Source organism: Chaetodon trifascialis, chromosome 11, assembly GCF_039877785.1.
Source record: "Chaetodon trifascialis isolate fChaTrf1 chromosome 11, fChaTrf1.hap1, whole genome shotgun sequence".
Lineage (NCBI taxonomy): Eukaryota > Metazoa > Chordata > Actinopteri > Chaetodontiformes > Chaetodontidae > Chaetodon > Chaetodon trifascialis.
In genome coordinates this window covers 5,859,760-5,874,781 of record NC_092066.1, presented here as the reverse complement: position 1 = coordinate 5,874,781, position 15,022 = coordinate 5,859,760, and the positions used below count along the sequence as shown (strand labels likewise).

At 43.5% G+C, this 15,022-nt stretch overlaps 2 protein-coding genes across 8 annotated transcripts; both read left to right on the top strand.

Moving 5' to 3' along the window:
• The first annotated feature begins 344 nt into the window (after positions 1-344).
• slc25a24l (solute carrier family 25 member 24, like) lies at positions 345-4,635 on the top strand. The gene is made up of 10 exons (XM_070973545.1): positions 345-671; positions 796-922; positions 1,380-1,467; positions 2,072-2,183; positions 2,301-2,459; positions 3,090-3,227; positions 3,314-3,424; positions 3,594-3,761; positions 3,839-3,977; positions 4,065-4,635. The coding sequence occupies exons 1-10, from the start codon at positions 549-551 to the stop codon at positions 4,250-4,252; spliced, it is 1,353 nt and encodes a 450-aa protein (XP_070829646.1). The 5' UTR covers positions 345-548; the 3' UTR covers positions 4,253-4,635.
• Positions 4,636-5,366: 731 nt separating this feature from the next.
• Positions 5,367-14,909, top strand: fubp1 (far upstream element (FUSE) binding protein 1). Of its 7 annotated transcripts, none has more exons than XM_070975016.1 (20): positions 5,367-5,499; positions 5,930-6,020; positions 6,997-7,032; positions 7,154-7,190; positions 7,281-7,327; positions 7,415-7,486; positions 7,589-7,646; positions 7,758-7,920; positions 8,049-8,147; positions 8,358-8,456; positions 8,548-8,650; positions 8,925-9,164; positions 9,269-9,429; positions 9,516-9,667; positions 9,756-9,832; positions 10,018-10,143; positions 10,458-10,532; positions 10,944-11,006; positions 11,500-11,657; positions 11,889-14,909. In XM_070975016.1, exons 1-20 carry the CDS (start codon positions 5,407-5,409, stop codon positions 11,895-11,897), a joined length of 1,959 nt encoding a protein of 652 aa, XP_070831117.1. In that variant the 5' UTR covers positions 5,367-5,406; the 3' UTR covers positions 11,898-14,909. The 7 variants fall into 7 exon arrangements, with proteins under 7 accessions (XP_070831117.1, XP_070831114.1, XP_070831120.1 ...); XM_070975013.1 differs by having other exon boundaries at positions 5,930-6,053; XM_070975019.1 differs by lacking the exon at positions 10,458-10,532.
• The last annotated feature ends 113 nt before the right edge of the window (positions 14,910-15,022 follow it).

The window sequence follows — 15,022 nt, the reverse complement described above, 5'->3', positions numbered from 1 at the left end:
TAAATGTACTTCACGAGTCTCACCTTTATGTGAAAGTGTTTTTTAAGAAATTAAAAATATATGCATCCAATAACATGTGACAACTAAACTAAACAAATGACAGCAGTTAATTGTAGATTCGTGCTCAGCAAACCACTGACCAATAAAGGGTGTGTGTGGTTCCACGTCAAACCCTATTGATTGCTCAGTTTCTGCATATTTACACGTTTATATATCTATTATTTATTTTCTTCTTACAATGTCTGAATACTCTGGGGGGGGGGGGGGGGGGGGGCACAGTGACGAGTGAGGATGATAATGCTGCGCCGGCTCCCTCGCAGCCACAGCGCCACCTGCTGTACCTCAGAGAAAATGATCTCTTCTCTTTGCTGCATGTAAAACGCGCTCATTGCTCTGCCCATGAGTCAGCGTCAGAGGAGAGCTGCAGGTCAATTATCTATCTGATTATTATGCATGCATTGATTGTTACTCACTTTAAAAGGAGCCGATGAGGCTGACTGCTCTATTCATAGCTTCATTTTTCGGGCTAAATTGTCTGTAAACGAACCATGGATCAGTTTCGTGGCTTATTTGCTAAACTGGACCAAAACCAGGATGGATTCATATCTGTGGCGGAGCTGCACAACGAAATGAGGAAGCATGGGATCCTCTCAGCGGATGGCAAGGTCCAGGTACTCTTCACAGGCTTTTTATTATCATTAATATTATGAACAGCATGTACTGTATGTGCCAGGCTATTATTTCATTATTTAATCCCAGTGCTGGTCACCACAAACCTGCTGTGCTTTCTCCCAGAATATCATCGATTCTTATGACAAAGACAAAAATGGCCTGCTGGATTATCAAGAGTTCCTCAGCTACATGACAGACAGAGAGAGGAAATGGAAGATCCACTTTTATGACCTTGACAAGGACAAATGTGGTGAGTGCTCAGAGTCTTATCTCTTGAAAATGTTACACATTCATTCATTCATTCAAGGAGACATAAGAAAACGCTATAATTTACAGTAGCTGTGTTGAATACATAACTATGATTGATTCTTGAATTTGTTTTGAAGCATTACACCTCCTATTTTGTTCTTCTTTACTTCTCATGTACAAGAAAATTAGTCCTATTTGGGCATATTCTTTTCTTAATGGTCATAAATGTTAATTCTTTAACAATAAATTGTATTTTCAAGGTCAGGGCAGGGCAGACAGGGTGTGTTTATGGTACACAGTCACAATACGCCACAAAATGCTGCAGACTGTGACCCTTGCACTCGAGTTTCCAGTATCACTTGCCAGAAATGTTAAGCACAGACATCTCTTGACATCTGCAGAGTATAACTGGAAGAGCAGTATCTGTTTGTAACTTTGTGCATTTCTTCTCTGATCAGGAGTGATTGACCAGGAGGACATCATATGTTTGTTTAAGGAGTTAGGAGTGGTCATATCAAAGCCGAATGCAAAAAAAATAATTCAAATGTAAGATCTTTTCGCCCACTACCTCATGGATTCATTGTTGTATTTAAACAAGCATTCCCTCGTGGGAAATATAAAAACCATTTGTAGTTATGGGATTAAAACATGCTGGTGCATATTTCACAAATTCATCATATTTCCGCTTTCTAAACACATTATACTGAAAAGATTCTGGCATCACTGTACAATAAGGCATACTTATGCTGTAATGGGCTGACAGATGTTCACAGATTATATTATAAATGGTCATTCATGCTTAAGGATCAATAATGCAGGTAAATAAGTTGTGGCTCAGCAGGTCTCCACCAGCCTTTTCACCGAACATTAAGCCTGCAGGTGCAAAGGAATAAATGGATGCTACACAGCCAAAAAGCTCTGTCATTTAGGACTCACCGTCTGTCTTATTACTGCTCAGTCACCAATCAGTTACTGATCAACAATATATTACCAGCATGATATACAGCACCTTTTTGTAAAGTGATGCTTTAGACACATTTTGATGGCAAAATACACAGCTGGTCATTGAGATTCTTCATTACAGTAAGTGATGAAACAAACCAACAAAGCACTGAGTCTGTGCTGTGGCTGTCCTTTCTGTGGCCACCAGGATGGACAAAGACAGCTCCATGACAGTGGACTGGGCTGAATTCCTGCAGCATGTCATCCTCAACCCTGTGGACAACATCGGGGAGCTGGTGTCCTCGTGGAAACACAGTCTGGTGAGATAAAGCAGGGGTGTCCACAAACTATGATGCATGCACCGTCCACTTAAGCATGAGTAACAACATGCCGATTGAAGGATGATAAATATAATTGCTCATTTCATCCGTTTGTAGGTTTTTGATGTGGGCGAGAGCCGGGCAATGCCCATCGAGTTCCCCGAGGAGGCGTCTGGCTTCGGTGCGTGGAGGACGTTCGTTCTCGCTGCAGGGCTGGCAGATGCTGTATCCCGAAGTGTGACGGCCCCCATCGACCGCCTCAAGACCCAGCTTCAGGTCAGCTCCGCCGCCAGGTGCTACTTTATGAGCGAAATGCATGGGTGGATTTATTTATTTCCACATGATTTGATAAATTTGTGAATGTCTGATCCCAAACAAAATGCCCAAGAATGTGTTACTTGCGACACTTGTTTTTTTGGATGGTCGTCAATGGAGCAGTAAATCAGATTCAAACACCTAAGAAAACACCTCCAGGTGTGCATGGCAGCGGCTGAACTGTGAGAATAATATTTCACTCTCTTTTTAAACATCACTTCGTTGGAACAGTTTGTTTTAAGACAGTTGCACAGAATCCAGAGCTGCTCACGCTGGGCATGAAGCTTGCGCAGGTTTTCTGTGATTACTGTATTTCTGCCTTTCAGCTGTTTCCACTGTTCTAACAGAGCCCCTTCTTGATCTGAACACTCACATAAAGTGTGTTTGACACAGTAATCGAAGCTCAAAGGTGCACTTACAAGGGGAGGGATCCTCCTCTGCTGCTCTTGTTGGGGTCTATGTTCCCCTGTTTAAGGTGCTATATAAAAAAAGCACAATATCACTAATTGTATATGATATTGTATGTAATGTATAAACTATTTTTGCCCATGAAAGTGATTGACATGAGAGTATTTTCTGTGCGCTCTGCAGGTTCATGGATCCAAGGCCTTCTCCCAAGGCTTTCAGGAGTTGAGGGCAGGTGGTCTGCGGTCGATGTGGCAAGGCAACGCCGTCAATGTGCTGAAAGGAACGCCGCAGTCAACGCTCCAGTGTCTCATCTACGCCCAGGTGTCACTCTCTAATATGAATTATTGATGCACCGCTCTCACATTTCTACTTTTCAAGCACACTCACCGATTCTCTGCTTTGTCCAGATGAAGGCGTACACCCAAAACAGAACGCAGGAGACCCTGACGGTGCAGCAGCGTTTCGGCTTGGGTTGCGTGTCCGGTGCTGTTGCTCACGCTGCCTTCTACCCTTTAGAGGTATCAGAGATCAGTGGCAGGTCTGAGTACTTTCACATTTCTGTCCTGTCCTGTCCTGTGTTTTGTCACAGCAGCTGAACATTATTCAAGTATATATTATTAAAAATATTAAATATCAGTATGTCCTAGTCTGTGTAATTGAGATGATCTCCTCTTGTCTCCCCCTCAGGTACTGAAGGTGAGGCTGAACCTCCAGCAAGCTGGAACCTACCACGGTGTTGTGGCGTGTGCCCAGTCAATTTACAGGCATGAGTCAATGTCCTCCTTTTACAGAGGATTCAAGCCGAGCATCCTCTGCATGATCCCCTACGCAGGTGTGGAGTGTGCAGTTCATCAGGTGAGACAGAACAACACTCCGAGATCAGATAGTTTGTCTGAAAGATGCTCTCTTTAACCTTTTGCTTCTTTTTGCAGTCAATCATGAGCTGGGCAAAGAGTGATCCGGCCTACAACAGTGACTCCAAACTGTTTTTCTTCAGTTTTGTGGCCTTTGCTTCTGGACAAATGACCAGTTACCCACTGGCGGTGATCAGGACCCAGCAGCAAGCTCAAGGTAAACCCTTGCTTTTCCTGTGACACATTATTAAGAAGATTTGAAACAATCTGAGTCGTTTAACTCGTCATTTGTCTTGTTTTCCAGCTTTCAGCTCAGATTCACGTCCAGCTTCAGGCATATTACAAGGACTTACAGGGATATATGACAGACATGGAATTAGAGGTTATTATAATGGAATGGGAGCCAGCTTTGTCAGGGCTATTCCCTGTGCTCTGATAAACTACACCTTAACTAGAAAATTTGAAAACTTGTTTTCTCCAAGAGAGTCTTGAATGGAGTAAGAGGTTGCTTTCTTTCTGTGGTGAAGTGTTGCTTTTAAAAAAAAACATTTTTCCAGGGATTTGATCGGGAACACAAACCAAAAGCTGTGAACTCCTATATGTGTTTATCAAGTGTCCAGTAATGACTGGGGTCCTTAAAAAATGGCTGAAACTGCAATTTATGTCAGCTACACCTGAATTATCTTGTGATTCAACCTTCAGTACTTCTGTAACTTTAAGGTTTACCACCGACTAAGAGCACGAGAGTGCTGTAGTTTTTAAATACACTTAATTAGTTGACTTGAACTTTAAAATGTGACCTGGTGTAATGACGGGCTCTGTAAATGAGGACGTGTTGAAATGTGAGCTGTACAATAAAATGTTATTAAAGTGTTATGAGTTTCTTTGTAATGACCTGAACTGAATGTATCTTACACGACAGGTATGCGAGCATTTGAGTGTTTAAAGGTATTGGATGTGGATGTGTTATGACAATTGTTCATTTATCTATATCATCTAACTTGGCAGCGACAGATAAATGTCTGAACTTTCTATTTATATCTGCGAGACATGAATTATCATAAAGTGGCTTGATTGATTAAGCCAAGTTTGGAAAAAAAATTAACATCATAGGACTATGGGAAATTAATTTTGAAATTTGCGTTACCCATTATTGAAACAAACATAAAACACTATAGATAGTAAAGCGTAAAAACTGCAATGAAAGACATAACTTTTTAAATTCTAATCCAATAATAATTGACAGGATTAATTCTTCCTGCATGATTAATTTAACTTTTATCTACATTTTGAAAAAGTACAAATGCAGGATTTTTATTTAGGAGGGAGCTAATATCGTGGATTAAAAATGTGATGTTCTTACATTAATCCCATCAAGGCTAGAGAAAATATGCGAGAAAATATTTTAGAGCAAAAGTTAAAAAAACAAACAAACAAACGAAGATTTAATCGTAATATAAGCAAAAGTAACAAACTTTCTATATTACATCCAGATTAGCGCGCTGGCGGGCAGCGAATGAAGAATCAGATTAAACAAAAGTATGTGATGGTTATCGCGAGATGTCATTTGACCGCGAGGTCCCCGTCCACATCCTGTGGATGTAACCCGCCATCTTGTTGCGCCGAGGAGGAGAAGAGCAGCAGATATGGCTGACTACAGCAGCGTGGCTCCCCCGTCCTCTAACGCCGGTGGCGGTATGAACGATGCTTTTAAAGACGCTCTACAGCGAGCACGACAGGTAAAGAAACAACTGTCTCATTTAGATTAAGAATAATTTCGAAGTCAGTACCGAAAATCGAGTTTCGCTGCGTTTTGCCGTTACGCACCGCATCACGGGAGGCTACGCTACGCTAAGCTAACGAATAATGACTTGCTAACGTTCACGCTACATCAAACTGCAAAAGCAAAAATAGATGTGAAAACAGAAGCGATCTTCGCTGGGTTTACTGATTAAGTTAGACGATGATATTATTTATTATTAAACCCAAGCGTTGTGTGGATTAATGTCAAAACCACGCATCCAAAGTGGAAGTTTTCGCTTTCCTTTGTTGGTTCAGACTTCCGGACAGAAGCGTAGGCCGCAGCCAGCGTGCTTGCATAAACGCAGCAAACGCGAAAGGTAAAGAAACCATATAAATTGTTGTTTTCTTTCTTTTTTGTTGTTTCAGATTGCAGCAAAAATCGGCGGTGATGGCGTTGCGGCACCCCCCACGAACGAATTTGGTTACGGAGGCCAGAAAAGGCCCCTGGAGGACGCTGGTGGGTATTTTCCCATGCCTAACCTGAATATCGGTCAGTGACTCAAATCGATTCAATGCAAGTCTTGTTAGTTAATGCTTGCCTGTGTGTTGTAGCAGCTACTAAATAGTATTTGCCTATTAATGATCGTAGCTAAATTAAATCTACAGTAATGTTGTCATTACAATAAACATTTTCTCCTGCAAGTCTTAATATTGTGTACGTGACCACGTTACTAACCACGTGAGCAGCTAATTTTCATGTTATTAATGTGTTAGATTTAAGGCTGTGCAGACTGTTTGTTAGTTATTGCATGTAAAATGTACTGATATGTGTGGAATTATTAAATATGTGATCACAAGATTTGATAAAACCTATGGGTGGGTGGAAAGGATTTTGAGAGACATTATATAATCTGGCCAGGTTGAGTCGTTGTTAACTTGTAAAACAGGAAGTATCTTGCAATTTAATCTCAGATTGCATCATCATCCACAGGGTTTCCAGCGAGGTAGAAGTAATGAAGTCTAATACAACAATCCTGCAATAAAGGCTCTGAAGGTTATGATGTTCAGCTTTTATTTAAAGTGTTAGAGAGGTGTTGACTGAGATCTGTGTGTGGTATTTCATCTGTCCCAACTGATTTGAGTGGACAATATATTAGAAATGCAGTCACACAGCACCACAAACTACAGCCTCCAGAAGGCCCCTGAAGGCCAATCAGCTCCTCCAGCGGTTTGGACACAAAAACACAAACTTAACAACCTCGAGGGAGATTGGCTTTCTTGCAGGACTGTTGAATTTGGCTGCATTCAGAGCGATAGAGAGCATACTGCAGCTCTTTATGTGCGTGGGCTCCTGTGGTTGGATGACTTCAACACCTTTTGCGTTAACCATTTAAATTTCAGGCGATGTTGATAAGCCAGTTTTCAGATTGAAGAACTATGTGATGGTAGCTTTGAGTGATACTTACGCTGGTTATTATGTCATGTTGTCACAGACCAACCAGAGACCAAGAAAGTGGCTACAAATGATGGTAAGTGGCCCCATGATAGAGTTTTGAATTTGGCATGAATTGGAAATTTGGTGCATGGGTGACTGTTACCTGTTGAATTGTTTTTCCCTTCTAATGAGTTGTAATGTCTTTTTTTTTCCAGCGTTTTCAGCAATGGGAGGCATGGGTGGCCCCCCAAGGTAAATGCTCAACTTAAATAAAAACATTTTTGTATTCCACATTTGGCCTTTGATTGCAAAGCTCACCTTCATTTGTTCTGTTGTTCTCAGGTCAATATCAGAGGAATTCAAGGTTCCAGATGGGATGGTTGGATTCAGTAAGTTTCATTTCCGACAGCAAAAGCATCGTCTCAGTGTTGTTGTATTGAACATTTGGAGATAACACACTTTTTTCCTTCTTCCAGTAATTGGACGAGGAGGTGAACAGATATCACGGCTGCAACAGGAATCTGGATGCAAAATACAGATTGCACCTGGTGAGAGCTGCCCGCTGCTGTTGTGAATGTCACTAATACCACAAAAGGGTGGTTTTGTTTATCGCGGCATGGTTTGCATTAACTGCTCCTTGTTTGTTGTAGACAGTGGAGGGATGCCAGACAGATCAGTGACATTAACAGGACCACCAGATTCCATTCAGTAAGTAAATCCATTAAATTCCATGTAATGTCCCCCTGCAGTGGCCTTGCTACTTTGAGAAGCATGCAAATGACCCAACAGACTGTACGATGACCATTTTTCTTTCATCAGGACTGCAAAGAGGCTACTAACAGAGATTGTTGAGAAGGGGCGTCCGGCTCCAGCGTTCAACCACAACGACGGCCCCGGCATGACTGTCCAGGAGATTATGGTCCCTGCCTCTAAAGCCGGACTCGTCATTGGGAAGGGAGGAGAGACCATCAAAAGCCTTCAGGTGAGGGTCCAGTCTGTGTTTAAGGAGCAGGGGGTCTAGTGACTACAGGGACTGTGTTTGAAGCAGGGCACGCATTGGGTACAGACACCCTTTGATGGTGTGTGTTTGCTTCTTCTGTGATCCTGCAGGAAAGAGCTGGAGTGAAGATGGTCATGATCCAAGACGGACCCCAAAACACAGGAGCAGACAAGCCACTCCGCATTTCAGGAGAACCATTTAAAGTTCAGGTGGGTCGTCGCTCTGTGACGTTATGCTTAGAACATTAAACAAGCTTTGACAGAGCGAGGTGTCCTTTTTATGTTCGATTGTATGTGAGCGGTCTCCGCTTTCATCCCTTTGTCGAGTGAATCCAGAACGTCCTTTAACATGCCTCATTATTTGTCTCCATGGAGACCAGTGGAGTGCTGTAATTAGATGTACTTTTCTTTTCTCTTCAGCAAGCCAAAGAGATGGTGATGGAGCTGATCAGAGATCAAGGCTTCAGGGAGCAGCGGGGCGAGTATGGCTCACGGCTTGGAGGAGGCGACAGCTTGGATGTGAGTGTTACTAAGACATTGTTTCTTTTTTCAGCTTGGAGACAAGGGTTTGAACCTCCTCCTTAATTTGGTTTTGTTTGCTTTAAATCAGGTTCCCGTCCCTCGGTTTGCAGTAGGCATCGTAATTGGCAGAAATGGAGAGATGATCAAGAAAATACAGAACGACACCGGCGTCAGGATTCAGTTCAAACCAGGTGAGTGATTAAGATTTCTGAAAAGAACTGAGAAGCAACCACAGCCAGCGAAGTGGTTAGAAATGTGGACGGTCCGTGATGAAAACTCATGCACCACGCTGAAAAGCTGATGTATAACCCCAACCCTAAACTTATCTGAGACCTGAACACATTCGAGACTTTGTAGAGAGAGAGGCCATAGATTTTAGAGTCATGTCAATTAAAAGATTATGATACACTGGTTCAGTTTAATCGCAGCACCAGAAAGTCTTCACATTCTCTTGTCTCCCCCCAGACGATGGCAGCACACCAGACAGGATAGCACAGATCATGGGCCCCCCCGACCAGGCTCAGCACGCGGCAGAAATCATATCTGACCTGTTGAGGAGCGTCCAGGCCGGCGGGCCTCCGGGACACGGGGGTGGCAGGGGCCGTGGTCGTGGGCAGGGGAACTGGAACATGGGCCCCCCTGGTGGCCTGCAGGAGTTTACCTTCACTGTCCCAACCATGAAGACCGGCCTCATCATTGGAAAAGGCAAGTCCTCCGCACACCCCCTCGAGGGCTCTAATGGAGAAAGCCTGACGAATTAATGGGATGTCAGTGTGTTTGTGGCTAATGTTTGTGGATGAACTCTTCAGGTGGTGAGACAATCAAGGGCATCAGCCAGCAGTCCGGAGCCAGGATCGAGCTGCAGAGGAATCCCCCCCCCAACGCTGATCCCAACATCAAGATGTTCACAGTCCGCGGCTCCCCTCAGCAGATCGACTACGCCAGGCAGCTGGTGGAGGAGAAAATCGGGGTGAGGCGCATACGCAGAGATTTATTATTTTGGAGATAATTGTCTCATCTGAGCTCGTTTACTGACCGGGACGTATTTCTTCTCAGGGACCAGTCACTCCAATGGGTGGCCCACATGGCCCCCCTGGTCCACACGGAGGTCCAGGCCCACACGGTCCTCCTGGACCACCCGGACCCCCTGGTGCTCCCATGGGCCCGTACAACCCTGGCCCATACAACCAGGGACCCCCAGGACCACAGTGAGTGGCACATCTTTCAAGTTCTTTGTGATGATGTGAATACTGGAGAAGACTGGGGGGCTGATGGCTTTTTGTTTTCTTTCTTCAGCGGTCCTCCTGCGCCTTACCAGCCTCAGGGGTGGGGCAATGGCTACCCACACTGGCAACAGGGACAGCCTGACCCAAGTGAGTACCTGCTGACATTTGCCAGACATTAAAAAGCTTTTCATGATTATCCCTCCTGTTCGAGCAGACCTTTCCATCAATGCTCTCAGACCCACATCACGTTATATAATGGATAGCTGCAACTGGATATTTATAGCTATTATGTTGGTTTTTGTTTGGTTAAAAAATGTATTTGTTGTGTCCAGATAAAGCAGCAGCTGACGCCAACGCAGCGGCGTGGGCGGCCTACTATGCCCAGTACAGCCAGCAGCCGCAGGCTCCCATGACCCCGACAAGCGGAGCTCCAGGCACGACTCAAACCAACGGCCAAGGTAACTGAAGCGTTTCTCAGATAGCGAAGTGTCTGCGCTTCAGGAATTAGACGAGCGTAGAGCAGCGTAGTTTACTCGCTTTACTTGAGTAGCGTCTGTGCTCATGACGTCCTGGTGTCACTGACAGGAGAGAAGTTGGTTTGGTTTCACCTTTTAAATGACTTTGCTTTTACACAGCACCTTTTTTTTTTGTGTAACCCCAGGGACAGGATAGTTTTCCTCCACCATTCCTAGGCTTACAGCTCGACCCAGGCAGGTGGAGGACAAACTGCTGAGAATGATTCACTAATTACAAGTACCGTTTTTTTTAACAGGTGACCCACAGGCTGCAGGTCAGAGTGGACAGGCAGATTACTCCAAGGCCTGGGAGGAATATTACAAGAAAATGGGTATATGATCGTAGCTTCAGTGTACACCTATTAACACAAGCCAGTCTAAACAGCCACAGGGCTTCATTGGGCTTCTTTTTCAGGTCTGGGTATTTGTCAGTACTGCTGGCCTGCTGTGGAGCTTTTTCACTGTGCATCCACTTGCTTTGACATTTGACGCCTGTGCTGTTTAGACTGCAACACTTGACTGTCTGCAGGACTGAGCTGTCGACACAGAACCACCTTTTATGAGCTTAGAGTAGCTTATTTTCCAGACTATCTTAGGGTTTTATCAACACTGATGGCAGAGTTTTCCACGTGCCACGACTGAATGTGTGTAGAGTTAAATGATGTAGGGTCAATGCTGTGAATCTGTTTCTGATTTCATCTGACGCTCGGATGCATTGACACTTCTTTCCCTTGTCTTTGCAGGTCAACAGAGTCAGCAACCTCAGGACTACACGAAAGCCTGGGAGGAGTATTACAAGAAACAAGGTTGGTACTCCTGAAATCAGACTGTATGTGTACATCTTACTGCCTGCTGAGGTCCTTTTTAGTTCCCTTTCTGATAAAGAACACCGTCCATAAAATGGATGATGCGCAGTGCTGTAGTGGTTCCCGTGTAGCTCTGAGGTGGATGTTTTTAGTGTTGAAGGGCAGCTGCGCTCCTCTAGCAGTCCTCTTTGGTAGAGCAGCTGCTCCCCCAGCTGCCCGACACAAAGGCAGAAGGTTTCTGACCCGACGCCCAGAGACAGCGGTGCTGGGTTCGTTCCCCTTCTCACAAACTTTAGAAACGGCTCTTGAAACGCTGTTATTGCTTAATATGTTGGGATGCGTACACGTAAAGATCTTACTTACAGTGAAAAGAGAAAAAGCTTTTAACTTCTTGGTTAATTGATCACACTATGCAACTTTAAAGCATTTAAATATGGATGTAGTAACCTGAAGCGACGGGTCATACTGATGGGTTCTCTGTTCGACCCTCCAGGTCAAGCGGCCCCTCAGGCCACAGCGGCGGCCGCAGCCTCCCAGCCAGGAGGCCAGCCAGACTACAGCGCCGCCTGGGCGGAGTACTACCGCCAGCAGGCTGCTTACTACGGCACAGCCAACCCCCAGACGATGGGTGCAGCACCACAAGCCCCTCAGGTACACCCCCGATTAGAATCTGCCCTCCACATCCACTGAATACTCAATTGTTCTGTGCTCTAACCGCCTTCAGTCCTCAGGGTTTACAGGGTTCCAGTGAGCGCAGCAGCTTCACAAACTTAACCAAAACACTTCCCTCCACACAGGTTTTAAACTTTAATTTTGGGAAGCTGAGTCCACTGTTTCTGCTGTTAACATGCAATGTATCTTCTATGTATTTCTTTTGCACAGGGCCAGTAATGTGAAGTGGACATAAAGTAAATGCTACATTGTCGAAACAAAATCCTTTGTTAAATGTTTGGATGCAGACGCCTTGATGAAGATCTTAAATTTCCTTGGTTTCAAAGTGTTTCACATAGATGGCAGATTACCCGGCGAACACGTCCTCTTTCTTTTTTTTCTTTTTTTTTTCCTTTTTCTTGTAAATGCTTTATTTTTAGTGAGGTAATTATACATATGGTCATTCCAGCCCTGTATCTACATTAAATGTGGTTAGAAGTCATGTTTATTAAACTGTAGACATTACCATGTAAATCATCTCAGTTTTAAAATGCTATTGCCTGTTGTGTTTTTGCAATAAAACAAACTGAAACCTCCTGTGTTGGTAAGTTGGGGTGGTTTTAAACCAAAAGGGTTGAGATGGATTTCTGTATGTTTTTGTTTTACGCAAAAGGGGGGGGGTTGAAATGCGAGGCCATGTGTGGGTTTAATTGTCCCAAAAAAGTTGACTCAAAAGTTGTGCTGTCCTGTCTCTCTCCAACTGTCTATAAGGCTCTTAAATACATTATGTGCGTGCAGCGATCCTGAGCGGTTCAGACCAGCAAACGTCCTTGTTGATAGACTTTTTTTTACACTTCTGTTTCCTGACTTTAGCCGTAGACGGATGTTTGTCCTCAGAAAGTTGACAGATATCTTCTGTGCCGTAACTCATGCATTAACTGCGTTGCTGTAGCGCTCTTTTGTGTGAAACTGTGCTGACATTGTTGAGGTAGTATGCACTGTTTTCCCTTGATAGACACTTCCTCCTCCACAGGCAAGTTTAGAAAGGCGGTAAGCAAGCATTTTTCTTAACATGTTCCCCAGAAAACGTGGTTGCAAGAAATGTTGCATATTTTTAGTGTTGCGTATATCTATTTTTTTGTGCTGTTCTTCTTCCAGGACAGTCAGGTAAAATTGCCACTGTATCCAAAAATGCATTGAAACGTTTGTCTTGCCCATTTGAAATTGCGAACTGCCTCAAATGTGTAAATTTGCTTTTTTTTAAATGTTTTTTTAATATAAAAACATTGCAAAAATCCTTTTTGCTGTGCCCATTCTGTTAGTGTTTATCCAAGATAAGAACGTAGATGTTGTAGGGTCGGGGGTGGCTAAGCAGTCCTCATCCATCAGTTGAGCCCTCCTATACTGTAAGTACAAACCTGTGACTGATTTTGAGAGATACCCGCCTTTTTTGATGCTTTATGAACTGCAAAAGATGTAGTATTTTTGTCAAATATTGCCATTTTCCCCATGTCTCTGGGTAAGTATGAAATGTTCTGAGGAGAGGAATAGTCCTGTAGCCACATGTTTGAGACTCATTTCGTCGTGTGACTGAACACCATTCACACCTTGACTCTCTGTAGATGGTGCCGGTAGCATTTCAGTGCCAGTTGGATTTCTGAACTGAGGCTTTGACTGTCAGCACTCTGTTACACTGTCGGCAGGAACTGTTTGTCCATGTGGTTTTTTGCGTTTTGAATTCCTGACCTGCTAAGTGCCATTGTCTAGTTGAGACTGTCATGTTTTTCAATGCCATTTATTGCAACACATTGCTTAGAAAAAGAAGTCATACTGCTTAACTCCAGTGTAGCATGCTTAGGTTTCTGCTGTTACTTTAATGTCCTATATGAGCATGTGGAATGCTAGTAGTGGAAGTGCTTCTGACTAGCTCAGTATTGACATTTTTCTGAATGAGCACTCTTGTGAAAGGCTGTTAATTTTAAGATATATACAAAAAAAAAATCTTTGACTGCATTGTTCACTGATGGCAAACAGTGCAATATATCTGATCTTTGCAGTGTCGTCCCAGACCTTGCACCTTAGGTTCTGCTGCAATAACACAGGTAAGCGAAACCTAAGGAAACCAGTGTTTTTGTCTAGTGACATGACCAATATCCATGCAAAGAAATGCTTACCTGTGTCTTTAACTTGCCTCAATGCATTCATGCCCAATCGTAAAAGAAAAGTATGAACAGGCCTTTAAGATGATCTGTCTTGAATGAACTGCATGATTATGAGCTGTGTGATCTGTTCCATGAAGTCTGACTATTCAGAACCAGTCGTTGCATAGGCTCACTGAGGAAATGCTGTCATTGTCGTATGTGATTTCATATTTGATGCTAGTCTTATCTTTGCACCCCGGTAAGTCTTTGAGTGACCGTACAGCGATGGTACTTTAATCTGCATGCCATGCAAACCTGTTGACAGACGTTAGCAATGTGCTCAACTGTTAGGTTAAAAAAAACAAACAAACGGTGAAATACATGATTATTTTTCTCTTGCAAATTTCTGTCGTGGTGTGAATCTGCCCTGAAGTGCAGTGCAAATCTCCTATTGAAATGCTGCTGCCTTCACTTCTCGCTCACAGTGTTGGAGGATGCTGCAAGCTTAGGTCATAGAAATCAGGCCCTGTCGTAGTTTGTCCCCAAAAGGAGGAATCCTTTGAGTCAATCCCACTGCTGAACGTAGACCGTTCAAGAGCTCCAGTAATAAGGTAAAACAGCAACGCAATGAAATTCAATTTCTGTGATTGCAAAGTGTTTTTCAGCTGGGACTGCCTGTTTTTTAACCCATGATGCCATAGTGTATTTAGCGTTGTCTGATGGTTGTTTATCGCTTCAATGCCTTCATCAGTAACCTGTAGTCAGTAGGAATGTGCTTTAGAAAGTTGGATGAGGACAGGAACTAACGTACTCTCAATGACATATGCACTTCTATTGGCAGTAAATTTGGGGTTTTCAGTGTAAGATCACTTTTCTGTGCAGTTAAAGGGTGGAGTTTGTTTGACACTGTTGGCTCTGTACATGTGAGATGCTCGGTGTTTCGACACAGAGTTCGTGGGGGTGTAGAAGACAAAACAAGGAGCATGCCTTAGAGGTAAAAGGTTTCATGTGCTGTGTGTATTATCAAATCTATTGGACTTTGTTTTCTGAATCAACTGTACTGACTTTTGAAATGTTGCCATGTTCATTAATAAAGTTGTAACAAACTGGACTAATTACTGGAGTTTTATTATCGGGTTGTAGAGAAAACTTCAAAATACACAGAAGACCCTCAGCCTGCCCACTCAAAGTATGATTCAGAGGCCAGAACAGATCGAGGATATG

Bases quoted from the DNA above. Each gene is read 5' to 3' on its own strand.
- slc25a24l (XM_070973545.1), top strand. From the start codon at position 549: ATGGATCAGTTTCGTGGCTTATTTGCTAAACTGGACCAAAACCAGGAT. The intron at 2,184-2,300 runs GTGAGATAAAGC...ATCCGTTTGTAG, and splicing joins CCTCGTGGAAACACAGTCTG to GTTTTTGATGTGGGCGAGAG. The intron at 3,978-4,064 runs GTAAACCCTTGC...CTTGTTTTCCAG, and splicing joins GACCCAGCAGCAAGCTCAAG to CTTTCAGCTCAGATTCACGT.
- fubp1 (XM_070975012.1), top strand. From the start codon at position 5,407: ATGGCTGACTACAGCAGCGTGGCTCCCCCGTCCTCTAACGCCGGTGGC. The intron at 5,500-5,929 runs GTAAAGAAACAA...TTGTTGTTTCAG, and splicing joins CTCTACAGCGAGCACGACAG to ATTGCAGCAAAAATCGGCGG. The intron at 9,668-9,755 runs GTGAGTGGCACA...TTCTTTCTTCAG, and splicing joins CAGGGACCCCCAGGACCACA to CGGTCCTCCTGCGCCTTACC.